The 19,522-nt window shown below is 37.2% G+C and overlaps 2 protein-coding genes across 4 annotated transcripts; one reads left to right on the top strand and one right to left on the bottom strand.

The window, feature by feature from the left end:
* The first annotated feature begins 2,559 nt into the window (after positions 1–2,559).
* On the top strand, positions 2,560–4,949 carry NRPB9A (RNA polymerases M/15 Kd subunit). The gene is made up of 4 exons (XM_008225097.2): positions 2,560–2,720; positions 2,847–2,922; positions 3,512–3,670; positions 4,524–4,949. Exons 1-4 carry the CDS (start codon positions 2,692–2,694, stop codon positions 4,602–4,604), a joined length of 345 nt encoding a protein of 114 aa, XP_008223319.1. The 5' UTR covers positions 2,560–2,691; the 3' UTR covers positions 4,605–4,949.
* Positions 4,950–5,382: 433 nt separating this feature from the next.
* Positions 5,383–19,066, bottom strand: LOC103323132 (WD40/YVTN repeat and Bromo-WDR9-I-like domain-containing protein). Of its 3 annotated transcripts, none has more exons than XM_016792299.2 (25): positions 18,760–19,066; positions 18,441–18,551; positions 17,658–18,018; positions 16,241–16,395; positions 15,669–15,908; positions 14,677–14,786; positions 14,526–14,603; positions 14,293–14,399; positions 13,246–13,340; positions 13,040–13,155; positions 12,720–12,823; positions 12,555–12,632; positions 12,318–12,396; positions 11,995–12,163; positions 11,770–11,840; positions 11,115–11,195; positions 10,957–11,027; positions 10,434–10,530; positions 10,243–10,302; positions 9,638–9,692; positions 9,151–9,551; positions 7,177–9,060; positions 6,264–6,836; positions 6,079–6,137; positions 5,383–5,919 (listed from the first exon to the last, which is right to left on the bottom strand). In XM_016792299.2, the coding sequence occupies exons 2-25, from the start codon at positions 18,463–18,465 to the stop codon at positions 5,703–5,705; spliced, it is 5,286 nt and encodes a 1,761-aa protein (XP_016647785.2). In that variant the 5' UTR covers positions 18,466–18,551; positions 18,760–19,066; the 3' UTR covers positions 5,383–5,702. The 3 variants fall into 3 exon arrangements, with proteins under 3 accessions (XP_016647785.2, XP_016647787.2, XP_008223320.2); XM_016792301.2 differs by having other exon boundaries at positions 18,441–18,599; positions 18,760–19,057; XM_008225098.3 differs by lacking the exon at positions 18,441–18,551 and having other exon boundaries at positions 18,760–18,899.
* Between the last annotated feature and the right edge of the window lie 456 nt (positions 19,067–19,522).

The raw sequence follows: 19,522 nt of genomic DNA, 5'->3' as shown, positions 1-19,522 counted from the left end.
ATCCCGATGGACTATTATCAGGGGCGCGACACGTCTATTTGATGAGGAGGTGCTTAGAAGTATAATGATGACTTGTATCATCCTCCACAACATGATTGTGGAAGATGAGTATGATTGCGATGCTGATGAAGTGTATGAACCAGATCCCATAAACACGGCCTTAACACGAATTTATAAAAAACCTATGGGGCCAAATGGAGAACCAGTGCAGCATGATCCGTTGGTTAGATATGGTAGTTTTATGCCTTGTATGATTCAGCACTACACGGAGATGCAATCGTCGTATATTCATGAACGCTGTCAAGTTGACTTGATGGAGCATTTGTGGGCGGTGAAAGGCAATGAAGGTGAATGAAGTGAAGTGAAGATGTTTTTTTGATGTATTATGTTTATGTTGTATTTTTAGTTATGCTTTGTTGTTTTTTTATGCTTTATTTGTGGTTTGTTTATTTTTTATGCTTTGGTTGTGGTTTGCTTTTTATGTATGGAATGTTTTGAATAAAAAGGAATTTTGTTGAATATTTTCTTTATTCACTAAAAGAAAATCAATACAACTCATAAAATAAAATACATGAATTACCACTAATTTTTTAAACAAAACAAAAAATAAAATGAAATGAAATGAAAGGCAAGCAAACTAACTTAATGGTGCAATGAAATGAAAGGCAAGCAAACTAACTTAATGGTTTTGATCATTTAACCAATCCGTGTTGCTAGGTCCATCGTCACGAAGAAGTCTTCATCTCATAACATCCCTTCGTTCTAGCTTCCAAAATTGTTTTGTTTCAGGGGACATATGACTTGTACCAATGACCATGGTTTCCCGATCATTTTTTTCAATCTTTTCTTGGCGTGCATACTCCATTTCCTGGCATATATACTCCATTTCTTTTGCATATTCTACATCAATTGCCCTATCGTGCTCTTGTTGTTTCATGTTCATTTCAATTCTCATGGCTTGCAACTTTGAAAGTTCCTCCAAAAATTTAGATGCATTCTTGGTAGAATTACTCCCTCTCTTCGCCTTCACCGCCTTCCTCCCAATAGGCCTTGGCTTCTTTTCGATAGGTGAGTCTTGATTCATCGGGGAATCCGTAAGTGAATTCGATGCCCTTGTCTCATGGAGTGGCGTCTCGTTCAAGACTACCGTGGGACCGTTGGAATAATTTGGAATCTCTTACAATTCTTCACCACCTCCCAACATAGGGTATGGTTGAAACTTTTTTTGCCTTGCCCAGTAGCACCAAAAAACATTTGTGCTTGCATAATCTATAAAAAAATGGAAATGCAAGAAACTTTAAAAAATATTGGCAATGCAACAAGTATAAAAAATAAATAATGAAAATATAAGAAACTTTAACAATTTATTAGAAATGCAAAACAAAATATAAATATTGCAACAAACATTCATATTAATATTGGAAATACAAGAAATATTAACAAAATATATAAATTGCAAGAAACATTTAAATAAAATTTAATATGACATAGAAATTAATAAAACAAAAATTACAAATAATTTACCTCACTGATAAGGTTTTCCCCGCTTCTATGGTTGTCCATCGCTTTTGCCAAGGCATCTCTCTATTTCGCCAACTTTTTATTAAGAATTTTCCACCTACTAGATAATGCCATTTTCGTATGAGTCAAACTAATTACCCTTTCACAAAAATCATGATGAATTTTTTTCCATATATGACAAAATTTCATCTCATTGCCCGTTACGGGATAATGACTAATGTGGATCCAAGACTCACACAAGCTAACATCTTTCATGATGCTTCATGCCCCTTCGGTTTCACTAGAAGAACCCATAAATTTTCTAGAAAAATACAACTTGAAAGTGAAAAAAATATTGAGTAGAAAGTGAATAATAGTAGAAGGAGAAGAAAACATATGAGGAGTTGGTTTAAAAGTGAAGAGTATTGGTTGGTATTTATAGAAAAAAATTTCAGTATTTTTTGGGTTTTTTTTTTAATTTAATTTTTTAATTTTTTTAAAATTTTTTTTAAATTTGAGAAAAAATTGGTTGCTATTGGATTGCTGGAAAAAGGGGATACGAGAGCCTAGTAGGAGCCACGTGGAAGAGAGCCGTTTGGGGTGTAGTTCGATTTTTTTCATTTTTTATTAGCGAAAAAATGGCTGTTGTTGGATTCTTTGGAAAAAGTGGATCGGAGAGCCGAAGTCAGCCATGTGGAAGAGACCCGTTGGGAGGCATGTGGCGTGTCAATTTTTTAATGTTAAAAAATTTAAAACGCCAAAACGAGTTTTGGTGCTCGGGCCAAACCTCCCCAAGGGCCAGCCCAGTTTGCTGGGCCTCATAACTTGCCCTGACAGATTTTTGTTACTGGAAACACCATTTTGGGTTTGCCCACCCCGAACCCCACCTCCCTCTGCTGGAAATGCTCTAACTTGGAGCAAAGTTATCAGAGGAGGAAAACTAGAAAAAGCTTTGGGCCTCCAACATAACTCCTATAAATACTTTGGGCCTTTAGGCCTCAAAGTTTCCAGTTTACCGAAAATACCCTTAAAATTTCTTTAGAAGAACTCAGTGGAGCAGTGTGGTGCCGCCAGAAGAAACATCTGGGAGGAGCTACAAAGATGGAGAGCTGAGAACCCGCCCTTCGCCAAAAGCAAAGAACCCAAAACACAGAGACCTCTCCAGACCCCAAAACCTCGAGCTTTTTCAAAATGAGTACCATGAAATTTTGCCGCGAATGGTCAGTAAACTCAGCATTTATCGTCTTCCTCATTCACATACACATGCACAACAAACCCTGATTTTTAAAACTTGTTTGAGAATTTTGATTTTGGTCTCTGATTTGGTTTCGATTTCTGTTTTGTAGCAACAATATCCTGTACCCAAAAGAGGACAAGGACCAGAAGATCCTCCTCTATGCGTGCCGCAACTGCGATCACCAGGTAGCTCATTCTTTCTACGTCTCCTTGGATTTTAATTTTTTTTTTATAACTATGTTTTCAAATGTCTGCAATTTCAATGCGAAACCCACATGCCTCCATGTAATGTGGGCTCTCAGTAAACTTTGTTCTTCTGCTCAGTACTTACTACTACACTTGCCCAAATGCATCATAATCTCATTTATGTAATTAGGATTAACATCTGAAGATTTTCTCAATGAGGGGATTTTATTTAATTTAATTTTTTGGGGTGTAGTGCATTAAAAATTCTATATCTTTTTAGAACTGTGTCTTATTCTGATAACCACCTTTTTATTGGAGAGTTCCCGTTAGCTCTTACTTCTTTCTTTATGGGTCACGTTAAAAATTTGTACCCGGCAGAAGTATCTGATTATTCAGGCCTTCTTTGTATGGTCTCTTATGAAGTTACTTTCTAGAGTCTAGCTTGAGTCTTCGGGTTGCTCTGTGCTCTAATCACTTTGCTGCACTGTAGGGTTTTATCACTTCTGGTTAGAGGTCTCTTCGTGGCTCCTCCTTCGTTTTATATAATTGTTTACTTATTAGATGTTTTGTTTTTTTGTTTTGTTTGCAGGAGGTTGCTGACAACAACTGTGTCTACAGAAATGAGATACACCATGCTGTTGGGGAACGCACTCAAATATTGCAAGATGTAGCTGCAGATCCAACTCTCCCTCGAACCAAAGCGGTGCGGTGTTCAGAGTGCAAGCATGGAGAAGCTGTCTTCTTTCAGGTTAATAACCAATCCTCTATATGTTGCATTGAATTTTATTGCTAGTTTTGCCTTTTCATTTAACTTTTTCGATTACACAGGCGCGTGCATGTGCGCACACACACACATATATATAGAGAGAGAGAGTGAGCGAGAAAGAGGTGTCTAACAATGTGACTTTAAAATTTTAATGTCACATAACATATTTTTACCCTTTGCTAGTTTGATGAAATGCCAACTGTTGATAATTAAGTCTCTATCATTTAATGGTTGGATTTTCATGACAACTTGGAATCTAGTATCTATCTTATTGAATACTTACCATCAGGGAACCAAAAAAAGAGAGGAAAAAAAAACGTCGGGATACTATCATAGCTTAGCTACTTTACTAATGCATCAGTGAAAAGATTTTCATGTATTTGCTTTCTACTTTAGTAATTAAAAGTTATTATGCCCTTTTTAGACTTCAATAATTGCTTTCCTTTTGTCTCAGATATCGATTTTCATGTATTCATTGCTTTCCACTAGTATTGAGCTCTAGTTTTGTGTTATCGTAGAGAGATTGGTTGGCCACGTGTACTGCAACATCTGTGTCCATTTTTCAGTCAAAAATCCACCACCGTGGCATAGGGCAGCTAGATTCTTTTCTTTTGTCTTCTTTATTTTATTTGGGGCATATGGAGTCTATACATCTGTATTATACAGAGATACCATTTTGAAAAATCAGATTGAAGTCACTGCACTCCGTAGTTGTTTGTTTACTCTATTTAATTGCACTCCTTGAATGGCAGAACCAAAAACTCCTAGTAATCTCTGAACAATTTTGTCTAGTTTACGGTGCTTCTAATGCTATAAGTTTATTATGCATGTGCAGGCAACTGCTAGAGGAGAGGAGGGTATGACATTGTTCTTTGTTTGCTGCAACCCCAGCTGTGGCCATAGGTGGAGAGACTAATATTTATGCGCTCCCTTTGTGTGTTCGGATTTCATCCTATCAAAAAGATGTATTGTTCCCCAAAAATATGACATTGTTCTTTGTTTGCTGCAACCCCAGCTGTGACCATAGGTGGAGAGACTAATATTTACGCGTTCCTTTTGTGTGCTCGGATTTCATCCTATCAAAAAGATGTATTGTTCCCCAAAAATGTTACTTTAGGAAGGAGACACTGACATGGAGGTTCTAAAGACTTGTTGAGTTAATTGTAAAATGTTTAGTATTAAAAAAACACAGGCAGTCCAGCATGCATTTGCATTTGCTTGGAATATCGTTCAATATAACAGTTGCCCTTTTTTTCTTTTTGATTGGGAGTGGATTAAACAATTACTTTCTTCATAATTGGACATTTAGTCCGTGAAAATAGTCTCTAGAGTGGGAGAAATTTTTATTTATTCCGGATACACCACGTGGCTGGTGTACCATCCAATGAACATAAGACATGTGAAATTATTGTTGAACTTACTGCATTTCTTTTTATAACATGTGGCGGGCTGCATTGTAAATATTCTATGTCTTCCATCTATTGGATGGTATACCAGTCACGTGGTGTACCCGGAACACCCAAAAATTACTCAGTGAGTGGTTTTCTTTGAAGCACCGCCTGCCCAATGCTCAATTCGAATCTCTATTTGTACTGTGGGCGAGGGGTTAGGTAGGAAGCTATAAGGCAACCATGAATAAGGAAGATACAAGTTATGCATTGAAATGAAAAATAACACAGATGCATGCGAGACTATTAAGACTGAAATCTCTCCTTTTTTCCTTTGTTATAATTAATGATAAAAACCGAGTATATACAAGAATGAATTCTCCGGGGGAAAATTTACAAGACCACCAGGTAATTGCCTCTGCGATCTTTTTTGCCTTCTAAAAAGAATTTCCAAAAGGTTAACGCATTTCCAAAATTGAACCTATGGTACAATGGAAAAGCCTATTTAAGGTAAGTAAAATATCTACAAAAAGTAAAAAAAGAAGAAAAAGAACATCAAGGGGCAAAAACCCAGATGGTCTGCTTCAACTCATTAATGAATCAATTTCTTTACGTAACTATAGGTGCTACAAGAATGATATTGTCTCTGTGAACCAGTCTGATATGCATTTCAATTTCGCTAAAAGCTCTTTATCTGATGTGCGCTTGACCGCATTGCTTTCAAGATAGGTTTCAGCATTTAACAACATGACCTTAAAGTCATGCTTGAGTGCTTCCAAATTTCGATAGTAGTTGTTCTCTAACCTAGACTGGATCACGTCAAGAGATATTGGAACCGCACACCTGAGAAAATTCCAAAACACAAACTACATTTCAAAATCTCAGATAGCACTTGAGAGAAATTCCATCACGGCCGGTACAACAGACACGTAAGTGTTAGCATGCATGACATTGAAATTGAACACAACATAACGGGAATGCTATAATATAACGAAGATATACCAGTTTGTAAACTTCGGCTTCTGTTGAAGTTGCTTCAGCTTATCAACGCCAAAAGAATCCTGAATTGTACACAACGAAATTGAGAAAAATCCTTGTAAGTCTTCAAAAAGTTAGCCATATGCAGCATTTAACAAAATTAATTTTCTAACTATAAAAAGTAAAGGGTGTTTTTTTCTCCTTATTACCTGGCGACTACCAGCAGATTGCTCTAGTTCGGCAATGGCAGAAAGCAGCTTCATTTTGCTCTTATCATCAATGCGAGGCTGCTCCCATTGAGTATTGGAGTCAAAAAGCTCCCAAGGACTATGTAGCTGTGCATCACTAGGATCATACTTGTACTGAACAGTATACATCTCCCATGGACTGTCGGGGAAGTTGGTAGATTTATACTGTTTCAGCTTAATCCTCCCCTCCCACCACTTACCATCATCCTCACCCTCATTTTTCCACCAGACTTTGCAATGATCCCTACATGCCCAATTTCTCTCTATAGAAGAGACATAGCGAGTTCTTTCGACAATGAAGTCTGGGAAACCAGTAACTTCAGGCAGAGTCATTTTGAAATATTTACCATACACATCAGAAGTAGGATCTACAAATTGAAGTGTCAATTTGCAGCAGCTATCCCCAGACCCTGCAAGTGAAGAATACTCCAGGTCTTCAACTTTGCAAAATTCTACAGCTCTTATTCTCCCCTTTATAAATGTCCACGGTGGGTTTTCTCTCAATCCACCAAGTTCGAAATACTCTTGATGCCCCTGGTAAGAAAGGAAAAAGAAAAAAGGAGGTTACCAAGCTATGCGATATAATCAACATTCACATGACAACCAAAACTAAAACAAAAAAGGGCAGTCCAGTACAAGCTCTGGCTAATGTAGGGCCCTGGGATGGTAAAGCATACACAGCTATATCCCTGTTTCCAGAGATGCTGTTTATGCGACCTGTTTCCAGAGATGCTGTTTATGCGACTTGTGTAGGTCGCTTAGGGTAAGCCATAGGTTTGCACCAAGGCACAATCTCATGTCAAAACTAACCTACCCGCCCCCTGAAAAGTTAAAATAAAAAGGGAAAAAGACCAGCAGCAATCTATAAAGAAACCTGTCTCAAATAAACGACTTCATCCCCTAACTGGGGAATATATCGTGAGCTCTCCTCATGTGTTGACAACATTAACCATGATACTTTCCTTGCTGACTGATGCGACTTCCTTCTATCCATTGGATTCATGTCACGGTAACTGCTTCTTCTGTTTCTAGTAGACCTCAATCCGACTGTTGTCCTTGAACTTGATCCCTGTTCTTCATTCCGAAGTTGAAACTTGTCCATGGAACTTTTCTGGTTACTTCTAAATGTATAACCTGTCTTATGTCCTTGGCCCATCTTATCATCATGATCTACACTACTTGGATCACGTGCAGATGCCTTCAAACCCATGGACCGTGTCCTGCGACCTCCATCAACTGAGTCATCATGAAAGTCCACTCCAGCAATGAGATTGTGGTTGCTTGTATTTGAAGTATATACACAGCCTTCTTCCTTGACGCCACTATCACCTTCTAAATTAATTCTACCCCTATGTGGTTTCACCCTTCTATAAACAGCACTGAACATTTTGTTTTTATGTAAATGGGACTCGACTGATTCATGTATACCAGAAATGACATTCTTATCAGATTGATTGTCTGATTCTCGTGAGCCATTGTATCTATCATCTGGAATAAATTTAGGGGTTCCATCATCCTCTGGCACAACTGGATCCTGTTCCATGCTTGAAAGGCTTTCATGTAATGTGTTACATCTACCATTTTCCAAGTTCTCTACCACAGAGAACATTTCCTGTTTGCAAGGACTAGGATCCCTTGAAATCCTCCTCAACCTCAATTTTGTTGAGACAGTTGTGAGCTTCTCATTTTGTTCAGAAGAGAAAACAGTCCTGTCCTTATCAAGGCATGAGGAAGTGCTTGCATCCCAAGGAGCCATGTGAACAGATTTAGGCGATTGATCATGATCCTTGCATTCACTAAAACCTGATTGCTCTTTGGCATTGGTTTCACCATTAAGGCCCTCAGAGGTACTAGCCCCAATGGTTTCCTCATTCCCTACAGCCATTGTATCTCCATACATTTGGCTTTCTGATTGAGGTGACATGGTTCCAAAATGATTTTCAGGTTTTGTGTACTCTTTTTGGTTACCAACGACGGTTGCACTGGCTCTGGCAAGTGCATCCAATGACATGGATTCTCCTGGCCTCAGACGCTTGGATGTTCGCACTCTGGACCCTCCCCAACTAATTCTCCCATTTTTGTAATTCTCAGTCAAATCTACATGATTTTCTACTTTGTATAATTGTCCACCCACTGCTGTTTCAAATATGCTGCATTTTTTATCACCAAGTGAGGACCCTGGATCCTGAGAGCTTATATTGTTGTTTGCTTCGGTTGCTTCTTGAGGTACTCTACATGATTGGTCAAGCAAACCATCCTGATTACCACAATTATGTACCGTGCTTTCTCTAGACACAAGCTTATTTGAGTCCCGTCTTGGCAATTTAAGCACCAATCTCCTCCTGTTCCCAGCATTTATTGGAAATTCATGACGTTCATTAGGTTTAACCATGTCCTCAGACTCATCCAGTGAAACCTCTTTTCCTTTTGAATGTTTGGTTTGCTGATTTTGTTTATCAGATCCATCACTCTCAATGTTTGAATCTTGCAGGGTGGATTCACTTCCTGACATATCTTCTTCTGATCCATCTTCATCTTCTCCATCTGCAGATCTTCCAGTAATCTTAGAAAATAGAGTAAGAGCGTTGAGTGCAGCAGCTCTTTGAGGTCTCAATGACTTTGATGTGGAAGATTTCTTTCTTGAAGCTTTTCGGCCATGTCTAGATTTCCTCGTTCTATTACTTCTGAATGGAATGCCAGCACACTCATCCAAATTCTTTCTTTTGACACACCTTCCAGAAGAACTCATGACTTCAACCTGAGGAAACAGAAAGGGGGAACATTAAAGCAGATTCAAGCAGGCCCTAACCAAAACTAAACTATAATTTGTTATTGACAGAGAACTTACATCAGCCTTTTGTTTTTTCCTTTTAGATCTACGAAGTCCATCCATTTGAGCATCCTCAGCCTCGCTGTCTTCTTCACTGCACTCTGGATCAATAGAGGGATTTGAACTTAAACTTCCTTGCTCCCCTCCAGTAGAATAATCTTCAGTAATATTGTACTCTGAATCAGTATCATCACTTTGCATTTCATTTTGTGGTTCCCAATCCATGGCATCTACAAACTCTGGCATAGGATCAGCCAACATATCCAAGTCTGCAATAGGCAGCATTTGGAAATCCGGATCTACACTGAAGTCAGGCCCAACAGCAAGTCTTAGAGAGGAAGGACGCCACTCGGAACCCAAAGCTCCTAACCGCCTTTTCTGGTATGCACTCTGGTAGGGTTCTTCATATGGTATCATGCCTAGGTTTTCACCAAAAACCAGTGCTTGAGAACATAAACATTCCAGAAGAGATAAATTTCATACAGGAAAAGGAGTAGAGAGAAACCTGAATCGCAAAGTAGATCCTGCATATTCCGCCGGTATGCTGAAAGCTGAGTTTCCTGAAACAAATGTTGCAGATAATTTCAAACTAACAAGCATTGCAAATATATATTTGGAATGAAGTTATGGTAGGTCAATCATGCATGTACATCTATACTATTATAGAATGGCAGGCACTGGGTTTTGGCTCACTTAAACTATCAAGTCTCTAAGAAGAAATTTGAAAGTTGGTCCTACTATCCCGAACAGTTAAACTAATTTCTCTCAGCCAGTCCTCTGCATGCAGTTACCAATCCATCAAAACCGCCACTGAGACCACACACAGAGTGAATGCATAACTAAGAGAGAAAAATAAAGAATCCAAAGAGCCTTTGTCAAGCATGGAATTGTGCGGCCAAATGAGGGGTCTTTATGTGATCAATAAGACATGAAAAGGAACAGACACGACAGGTACACCTGAGTTTATCATGGTACTAGTGATGTATAGTGCAGCACAATTCATTTAACACTCCCTACCATTGAATTATTGCTTATGTAGTTTATTCATCTCCTTGAACTAACCAGAAAAGGAAAACCAATTAAGAACAATAGTGAAAAGGGCCAACTAACCTGGTCAAGAACATTTCCAAAGCTATCATGAATGATTGGGCGATAATCACCAAGAAAAAACTGCCAAAGAAGCGCACCAGCAATAAGTACCACTTGGGAAAAAAGTGTAAAAGAAATCCCCCAATCATTAAGTAAAATTATAACCAAATATTCAGTATTAAGTTTAAAAAAAAGGAGGGGGACAACCATACCTGGTCATATTTTGCATCATTGTGCGACTCCCCCTGGCCACTGTCTAATATGTATAGTTGGCCAACATCATCAGAGAGGATAATTGATGTCCCATCCCTATATTACATAGAAAGAACCCTTTGTAACTACAGGAAAACAGTTAGGAAGGCAAAAGCATATTGCAAGAAATACAAGCTTGAAAGAAAAGAGAGATATTGTTGGGGGGGAATGTCAACTGATAGGATCTGCCATGCAAATGAGAAGCAAACACGACTAATCAGCATGGCAGTAAGGATTCAACGCATCGCAAGGTTGAAAGCTACATAGGACTATGGAAAGCTAAGGCAGAAAATACTATATAAAGCTGGAAGCAGTTTCAATAATATTATGAGCAAGAGCAAGATATCATATAGCCAATTTGAGTACCTATGAAACAGGATTCCATTCAATTATAATTAGATAGAAAATAGATAACATTTTAATGTCAATACAATAAGTTGGGTATAAAATTTCCAAAATCAAGGTTTCTTAATCTTCACTTACGGTGAAAACTTTCCGTCTACCAATCTGAACTGTGACGTTTCAAATATCCGGATAGGCATGCCTTCCCATATCTGAAATTGAAAGTCAACAAAGCATTCGAAACCATAGAACATAAAAAAAATAAAATTGCAAGTATGATAAGGAAACTGGAAACTCACATCCCAGACAATTGTTTTTCCGTCATAGCCAGCACTCATTGCTATCCTGGGGTTGAAAGGATGAACATCCAGAACATATGTCTATCAAGAACACAAGTTAAAAAGATCAGATATTTAAGTTTTACTTGTTCAATAGGTAAAGTACCCAAACAAAAAACCAGCTAAAGATATCTTCAAAAGAGGAGTGGCAGAAGTAACCAATGGATGAACATGTGAGTAATGGAGGTATAGGTAGGCAATATTAGCATAAGTAACCAATTCATGAACACCAGCTAGAAGACTAGAATACTAAAGCAGGATATTGGGCAAACAATAAACAGCAAAACCAGTCCCCTATGTAAAAAGGCCACAGTTGTTCTGCAGCACTAAGACATTGTAGGTAAGGCAACAATAAATAAACAGGCTTAATTACTACAGTGTGCACTAAGATCAAAGAATAACCAACACCAAAGACAGTATCCACAACAATTCTGTGTCATGTTAAAAAAAAAAAAAACTAATATGGTACCGGATATATATTTGTTCCACTTGTGGAAACACACTCTACTGAACTCAGTCTATTCACCATGCTTCTCTTTGCAAGGTCAAATAACAAAATACTGGAAAAGAGAGAGAAAAAAAGGGCAATCAAGAACAAAGAGAATGAGCCACATACAGATTCACTGTGACCTGTCAGTGAATGCACCAAGCTACCATCAGATGCATTCCATACACATATTCTGCAATCTGCACCACAAGAAGAATATCTATTTCTTAAACCACAGAATTTAAGGCCTTCAACTTAATCCTAGTTTGTAAAGGCATTAGAAAAATACTACCTAATGCATATCAGTAATATACTAATAAATAGACAATAAGTAAGAAACAACAAAGTAATTACCCATAATAGCAGCAAGGACAAAGCGATTGTCAAGACTCCAGGTAATCATATTAACACCACGAGGAGTTGGAAGAATTCTCTGGCGAGGGCCTCCTCGTGGAGGCTGAGGAGGCATTGGTGGAGGGGGAACTTTCAGATGATATGCCCGCGTCCAACGACCAGCTTTTCCCTGGAACATGAAATTTGCTATATGATTTTTCTATTTAAAGCAGAAAAATTCAAGAGAAAGACGGTGGATACAATTGTTTCATTTGAAAAGCTTTCTGAGAAAAAGGGCAGGCTAGAAGAACAGGAAGTTACAAGTTATCTTTCCAAAAACTTACATGTGATCTTCGTGATCTAGGAATCCAGATAATTGCACTGCCATCGCGAGAACAAGTAACTATATTGTCATGATTGAACCTGGAAAATTAAATTTATTGTGCGCATTACTGGTAGTGATATTATTTCCCCAAGGCAAAATATAGAATAGATAGCTAAAAGGGCACCAGGGTAGGGGAAAACATTTGAACTCATCAAGGCGTATTTAACATCACAATCAAAAAGAAGAGAAAACAAACCACGAATTTTTAAACTTTGGAATGTTGTCTTCCTTTGAGGTGTCAGCTGCCATGAATCTAGATACTACAGCACAACCACTGCAATGTATGAAGCAACATAAATCAGCATGCAAAGATTGATATATGCATATATATATCATTGGCAAACTACCAGTACAATCTAACCTAAATTGTACGTAATTGACATCATTCTCATGGCCAGATAACACATCAATCTCATGATTTGGTTGGTCTGACTCATCTGAGCCTGGCTTAGAAGCAGTCCACACCTACAACCAGCTAGCTATTATTAGTAGAAATATATAGATGATAGCTTTATTTCTGATTCATATCTGACCACACTGAAAATTTTCAGATACAATTCATGAGTTTATTCATTACTCATAGAGGTGCAATATTTGTATTTTACTGAATGCAAAAGTGAGGATAGCGACTAAACAGAAGGTTGCAGAAATAATAACAAGGATCATAGAGGTTTAGTATACCCTTGCAAGAGTGTCTGAGCTACCAGTGACAAAGAATGTTCCATTAGCATTAAATGCACAACAAAAGATTTGATGGCTCTGTGAGACAGTGCTGGAGGATGGACCACTGTTTCTCCCTGCAGCCAAGCAATTACACAACCACACTAAGTACTCTTTCACCAGTAAATAAGTTAGTTGATTTTAGCTGCACTAGGGAAACAACTGACCAACTATAGCATCTGAAGGTCTTGGAATGTATATCCTTGGACTCACTTGAGAATTCCTGGCATCCCATATCCTACAGGTTCCATCATCAGATGAACTGCAAATGACAAAGGAACAGCACAAGGTTATTACATGGAAAAAGACTTAACAATTTATAAAAAAAGTTGTCCACAAAAAACACATCGCAAGCATAATAAAATATTCACATTCATAAACAAAAAACTACGATGATATTGAATAAGCAGTCCAGCTAAAATGCAAGCATAAATTTAACAACTATCATCGCTGCACAGCTAATGGAAAAGAACCTTTTAGTACAGAAGCCAGCCAACCTACATGGACCACACTAAAAAAAAGGTATTTCCTAATATACAGTAGAAACTGATGTCACAAAGAAACCTTCTTGTGATATTACCCTCAACATATCCACCTCCACCCTGCATTTATTCTAAGAATTTCTCCAATTACTCGTCAATCAATACAAAAAAAAAAAAAAACAAAAAAAAAAAATCCCATTAAAAAGCAATTTTACAAAACTGTCGACTTTTTCCCTCAACCAAAAGCATAGTAATTCTCAAAGAACAATGAAATCCACGATCCCTATCTCAATAACCCATCCCTAGCAATGTTACAATCTCTGATGTCCAATTTACTAACATTCCATTTTTGCTGACACTTCGCACCCTATGAACCAGACAATACATTGAAAGGCCTAAATAAATAATAAACGAAAGAGAACAAAACTTGATCATAAGAGACTTCGAAATTCTACACTCCCAAAACATTTCCAAAGAGAACAACACAAACATGGAGGTGAGGTGATAAACTGGGAAAAGGGAAGAAAGGGAGCCATATATATAAAAAAAAAAAATAGTAATAATAATTATGAAAATGAATTCCCCATGCATTCACTAGTTTAGATAGACTCCCAAAGAAAAACCAGTATCAACAAAAGGATCAGCAAGGTCAGACAGAAAAGTAAATTACTTATAGCTAATTAGAAACTCCACATGAAAATTTATTTAAATTGATAGAGGAATTGGCCTTACGATAGAAGCTGGTACATAGAGCCTGGCCTGGGATTAAATGTAATGGCAGTAACAGCTCCAGTATGTCCTCGCAACACTGATATTGGCAGCCCGTCTGGCAAGCGCCACTAATAAACAAGAAAATTTATAGTAAGTTAACACTGAGTGTCCAGCAAAGGTTAAAAAGTAAAAAAGAACGTAAAATGCAAAATAGATGAACAAAACTTATATATTTAAACACAGATGAACCTTACCACTCGAATTATAGTGTCATTTGAGGAGGATGCCACTAAAACATTGTTGGAACTCACAGCCAGATCCGTGATGTCCCCCTTAAAGCATAAAATGATTAAAATTAAAGGGGAAAATGGATAAGTAATCTTTGAGGGGCCAATAAGAACTTACTTCATGTCCACGGCAGCTGGCCAAGCAAAATGCAGTTTCCATTAACCAGATCTTCACTAGGCGATCATCTGAACCAGTAATAACATATCTCCCTGAGCGATCAAATGTTGCTGCATCATTCATGTCCAAATAAACCACCATGAGAACTATACCACATTTTAAAGGTGTGCACTACAAATTTGATAGAGAGAAACAGCAGACAAAAGTTCACAATATTAGTTAAACTGAACAAGGAAAAAGAAGAAACTATACAAAGATAGAACTGAAGTTCAACGTCAAACAAGAATGGGATTCACACCATTTAAAGATGCGTACTTAGATTGAAAATCCATAATCAAGACTATAACCTTCTATTCTAAAAACACTGAGAACGAATTATCCCATCCTATGCGGGTAATTAACTATCAAATCATATAGAGCTGAATAATGCAGCAAGCCAAAATCTATGTACATAAAACAGAGGTTACTCATGTCAGCCAAAACTTTGACATGAATATTGCCAGTATCTTAGTATCTTTGAGCATTCCCAAAATATTACAGTACCAGACAAACAGAGCCACAGTTTCTCAAATAAGCTATATAGCACACCCCCAAAATGAAATGAATCACCAAGAGAACATGACCAGCAAAGTGAAGGGATATGAGGAGGAGAATAGATTATAGAAGTGTTTTTTTTATCTTTCTTATTTTTGATTGGCTGTCTGGACAGAAATTAAGCTTACAATCATTAGTTGAAGATATTTTTGGAATATTAAAAAGTAAACAAAGCACAAATCTCATTTTCTCTCCAAATGAGTGGACAGAAATTGACAGAAACATTAATAGTTCAAGATCGGAATATTAAGAATTTAAACAAGACAGAAATCTCTCCAATGTTGGAGGTATGAAAAAAATTGTGCCCTTAAGAAAGAAACTCCAAAAAAAACATGTAAACTAAACTTCCAAATCTACCTAGATAATAGTTCTGAACTCCGATTTATGAGAACACATACCACAATAGACAGCGTTTCGATGTCCCCTTATCCTTGTAGTATTTTTCATCTTCTGAAACATGGTCAATGGCTTTGCAATGGCATAAGATGCAGCACGGATAGATGGTGCACGGTTATGTCTGGTGAATCCTCCCCCAATTTCTCTCAAGCTTAGCCCATGAACCTGATGAGCTTTCGCGTGAGGCCAACGCATGTGAGCAGGAGGGCGTTTCATTTCTTTGTTTACTTGATCCCTTTCATCTGAAAGGGAGAAGGTGTTCCCTTTTAAATACAATGGGAAAATGTACCCTTTGCAGGAGTTCAAATGAAAAATGATGATGATAACAGTAAAACACATGCAAATGTTGCAGATAGAACTTCCAAAAGGAGAGGGAAAACACATTCAAACCCCCAATGCATGGATGATTGAACATGATAACAGTATTGAAACTTTAAATAAATTATAAGATACATATTGCAAACAAAATTTGAAAAGAAGAAAAACATTGGTCATTTACTAGACAATTCATCCAACAAAAGGCACCACAAAGAATATGAATTAAAAGCTCAAAGCTTAAATAAATGTCACCTACAGGTCAGAAGTGAAAATGAACGCTGCCCCAAGAGAGTAGGTACATCAGCTGCATTTGGAGCATTTCCACCACACATACCCCTTGATGGTGGGGCTGTACTTGAAATCAATTGCTTCAAAAGCTTTACCAAGTGATCATTTTCAATGTGAGGATACCTAAACAACAGTGAAAGGGAATCAATAAAATGATATAGAAAAACAAAAAATATAATACAATCATGCTTATTTTCTTCACAGACTATGACGACTGGCATGATGAATGCTGGAATAGAATTATGTAATAGAACAAGAAGGCGCAAGTAGGTTTTATAAGGAGAAAGAAAAAGGGTGCCCTATACATTGGGGTTATAGAAAGCGGACAGCCAAAAGAAACTAAGATCTAGAATCTATAGAAACCAACACATCCTCGGTAGAAGACCAAGATGCCAAACTCGCATCCATTTGAATAGAGATGAAGTGAAAAGAGGACCTTATTTTCTGGATAGTTTCACATGATACCCAAAAGCAAGAGCAGCGCTAAAAAAACTCATGTTGTTTGTGTTGTTGGTGAATTGTTTCTCCGGGGGAAACAAAATTGTTATATGACTTATAATGTGTCTATTTTTTCATTGTTTTTGTTAAAACAACATGATTTATAAAATAAATAAAAAAGATAAATAGTGAATAATAATATGAAATGAAAGGAGTATTTCAAAATGTTTATTTACTATATCCACTAAGCGGATGCTAGAAGTAGGTCTCTATTTAGGATAGTCAGATGTGTACTTTAAACTAGTTCTCTCCTTTATATTTTAAATATAAGAATAATAAATAAACCAGTCAGATGTATAGTTTACTTAATAAATGAAACAATGTTTTCATCAGTGGATGGAAGACAAGAGTTTTAGTTATGACTCAATAATAGATTAGTTTATATCAAAGGATCATTGAGTACTACTTTGATATTTAACAAATATATGATGAAGAAACTTGATTGATCTTATATTTGCAACCAAAAAAAAAAAAAAGTACTACTGTATATACAAATATATACACATATATATTATATATCACTATACTTAATTTTATCAAATTTTAAACAATGTGGCAAAGTCAAAGGTCCAAGTATTCCTCTGACTTTGAAAACACCATATACTACAATGAGGAATAATCTTCCAGACTGCACCATTACAAGGGGTACTAAAAACAAACACCATGCAGATCCCCAACACCAGACAACTGAAAAGCAAAACACCAGAACTCCCTAGCAAGTTAGCAACAGAGCAACAATAATAGATTATCAATTATTACCAGAAGTAATCAATTAATGCCACCCAATATTTAGCATCATAAGTTGCAGGGAAACATAAAGAAGATTGCCTAAAAACTGCCTATATATATTGTAAAGAGAGATTTATAAAAGAAAGCATACTACATACCTGTGGACCAACATGTTGTAATTTAATGGAAATGATTTTCCATCATCATTTTCATCCCCACTCTGTAGGCCGTTTCTTGAATACCAAGCATGATATCTTCTAGGTAAAAGTTGATGTTCAAGAAGTTCGTTCCAAAATTGTACACAAGTTCTATGACATGGTCCAGCTGACAGAAAATGCATAATTAGAAAATACACTTCTCTGAGGTCAATATCCACATCAGGTTCCTTAGCAGGACTTGTCTCTAGATCCTCTGATCGATTGTTGTCATGCACCTTACTGAGAAAGCTCAAAGGTTTCATAGTAACAGAAGGTGCATCACGAGAAGGAAATTTTTGAAGAGCCATAGCTCCTGTAAAACCTACAAGTAAAGGATCAGCCATTTACTATGCAATCATCACTGTCAAACACAATGTATTTAACAAGAAGCAGCAATTTTCCTTTTTTATTTTTTTATTTTTAAACCACGGTAAGTGAAGATGGCTAAGGTACAAAGTGGTACACATGGATTCTGCATTCATCTTACTAAGATTTAGCGCATCAACGAACAACATCTAGCTAAGCAAACACTTCTTAAGTCTCAAACTCCAAAACCCTAAACTAAACCAGAAGGTAAAATGCAAAACAAGTCCCACTGCATCTAACCATTTTGCCATTCACACGAGACCATATATGCAATACCTAAACTAGATAGCATTGAAGTTACTGGAATACCTATTCAATACTCCAAAATTAAATCTCATCGAAATAACCAATTCAAATTACCCTTGGGGGGGAACTGACCTGCTGAATGAGTCATGTAATTCATTTAACCAGATGGGCAATCCCAGAAAGCACAAAACTCCATACTACACTCATGAAACCCTTATATTCCAGAATCCATAATGCATTCCTCTGTGGCAACCAATAAAAACCCTAAAAGTTCAATTCTTTTGCACTGCACTACAATTCAATACACACACATAAACAAAGAGAGCAAAAATAATGCACAAAATCCAAAAAATACCCAATAACAGAACCCCTTATCTAAATTCTGAGAGCAACAAAAATACCAAATTACAACAAATAAATTCAAAAAAAGAAACTATCTTTCTCTGAGTACCTTCAAGACGACATGTTTCAGGAGAGTAGTGTGGCGGCGCCCGGAGGATTTGATGAAAAGCAGTGGGGATCCAAAGGTGGGAGAGTTTGCAAATATCAGAAATTTGGAACCAAGAACAAATATCAATTCAGTTTTTTTCTATTAAAAAGAAAAGATGGGAATTTGAGAGTGTGTGCGCAGCACGTGCGAGAGGAGGGGAATTTTTTTAGATTCTTGGAGGGAGCTCTTAGCTCTGTGGGTTTTTGGTTGGGCTCTTTTCTCAGTCTCTCTTTCTTTCTCAGAGCGAAGGGAAGCCGAGAGAAGATACAAGGGGTTCAACGAGGCGTTTTTAACCTTTATGCCCCACTCTACTTCCGTAGATGCTTTGGTCAAATAAAAAATTATAAAATATTTCGCATGCGTGATGCGGTGCAACGTGTGACGACGTCGTATTGTCGCCCTAGGTTTCCATTGGCCCTGCCATGTGTACTTTTTTTTCACTTTTTCTCGTTACGAAAACTTACTCACGTACGGTTTTTTAAAATTTATCGTACTTTGTTACTGCATGACACAGAAATATTCATAATTCAAAAGTTTATAATGCAAGTCATGCACGTAGGATTATCTGCCCTATTGCCTCCTCTATTACAACGTCTAGTTTTCTGGGTTGTCCTTTGGGTGCTTCTTTTTTTTTTTTTTTTTATAGGGAATTTTTTTCTTTTCTTTTTGGCCAGGATGGATGATTTTTGTTGAACAATTGAACAAAATTGCCTTAAAAATATAT

The sequence above is a fragment of the Prunus mume genome, linkage group LG2 (genome assembly GCF_029339155.1).
Source record: "Prunus mume cultivar Tortuosa linkage group LG2, ASM2933915v1, whole genome shotgun sequence".
NCBI classification, from domain to species: Eukaryota; Viridiplantae; Streptophyta; class Magnoliopsida; order Rosales; family Rosaceae; genus Prunus; species Prunus mume.
This window is presented reverse-complemented; position numbering and strand designations above follow the sequence as displayed.

Excerpts from the sequence above, each read along its gene's own strand:
- NRPB9A (XM_008225097.2), top strand. The coding sequence starts at position 2,692 with ATGAGTACCATGAAATTTTGCCGCGAATG. Across the intron at positions 2,923-3,511 it reads GCCGCAACTGCGATCACCAG|GAGGTTGCTGACAACAACTG; the intron begins GTAGCTCATTCT and ends TTTTGTTTGCAG. Across the intron at positions 3,671-4,523 it reads GAGAAGCTGTCTTCTTTCAG|GCAACTGCTAGAGGAGAGGA; the intron begins GTTAATAACCAA and ends ATGCATGTGCAG.
- LOC103323132 (XM_016792299.2), bottom strand. The coding sequence starts at position 18,465 with ATGAATTACATGACTCATTCAGCAG. Across the intron at positions 11,028-11,114 it reads GAAAAACAATTGTCTGGGAT|ATATGGGAAGGCATGCCTAT; the intron begins GTGAGTTTCCAG and ends TTTCAATTTCAG. Across the intron at positions 6,138-6,263 it reads AATCTGCTGGTAGTCGCCAG|GATTCTTTTGGCGTTGATAA; the intron begins GTAATAAGGAGA and ends TGTACAATTCAG.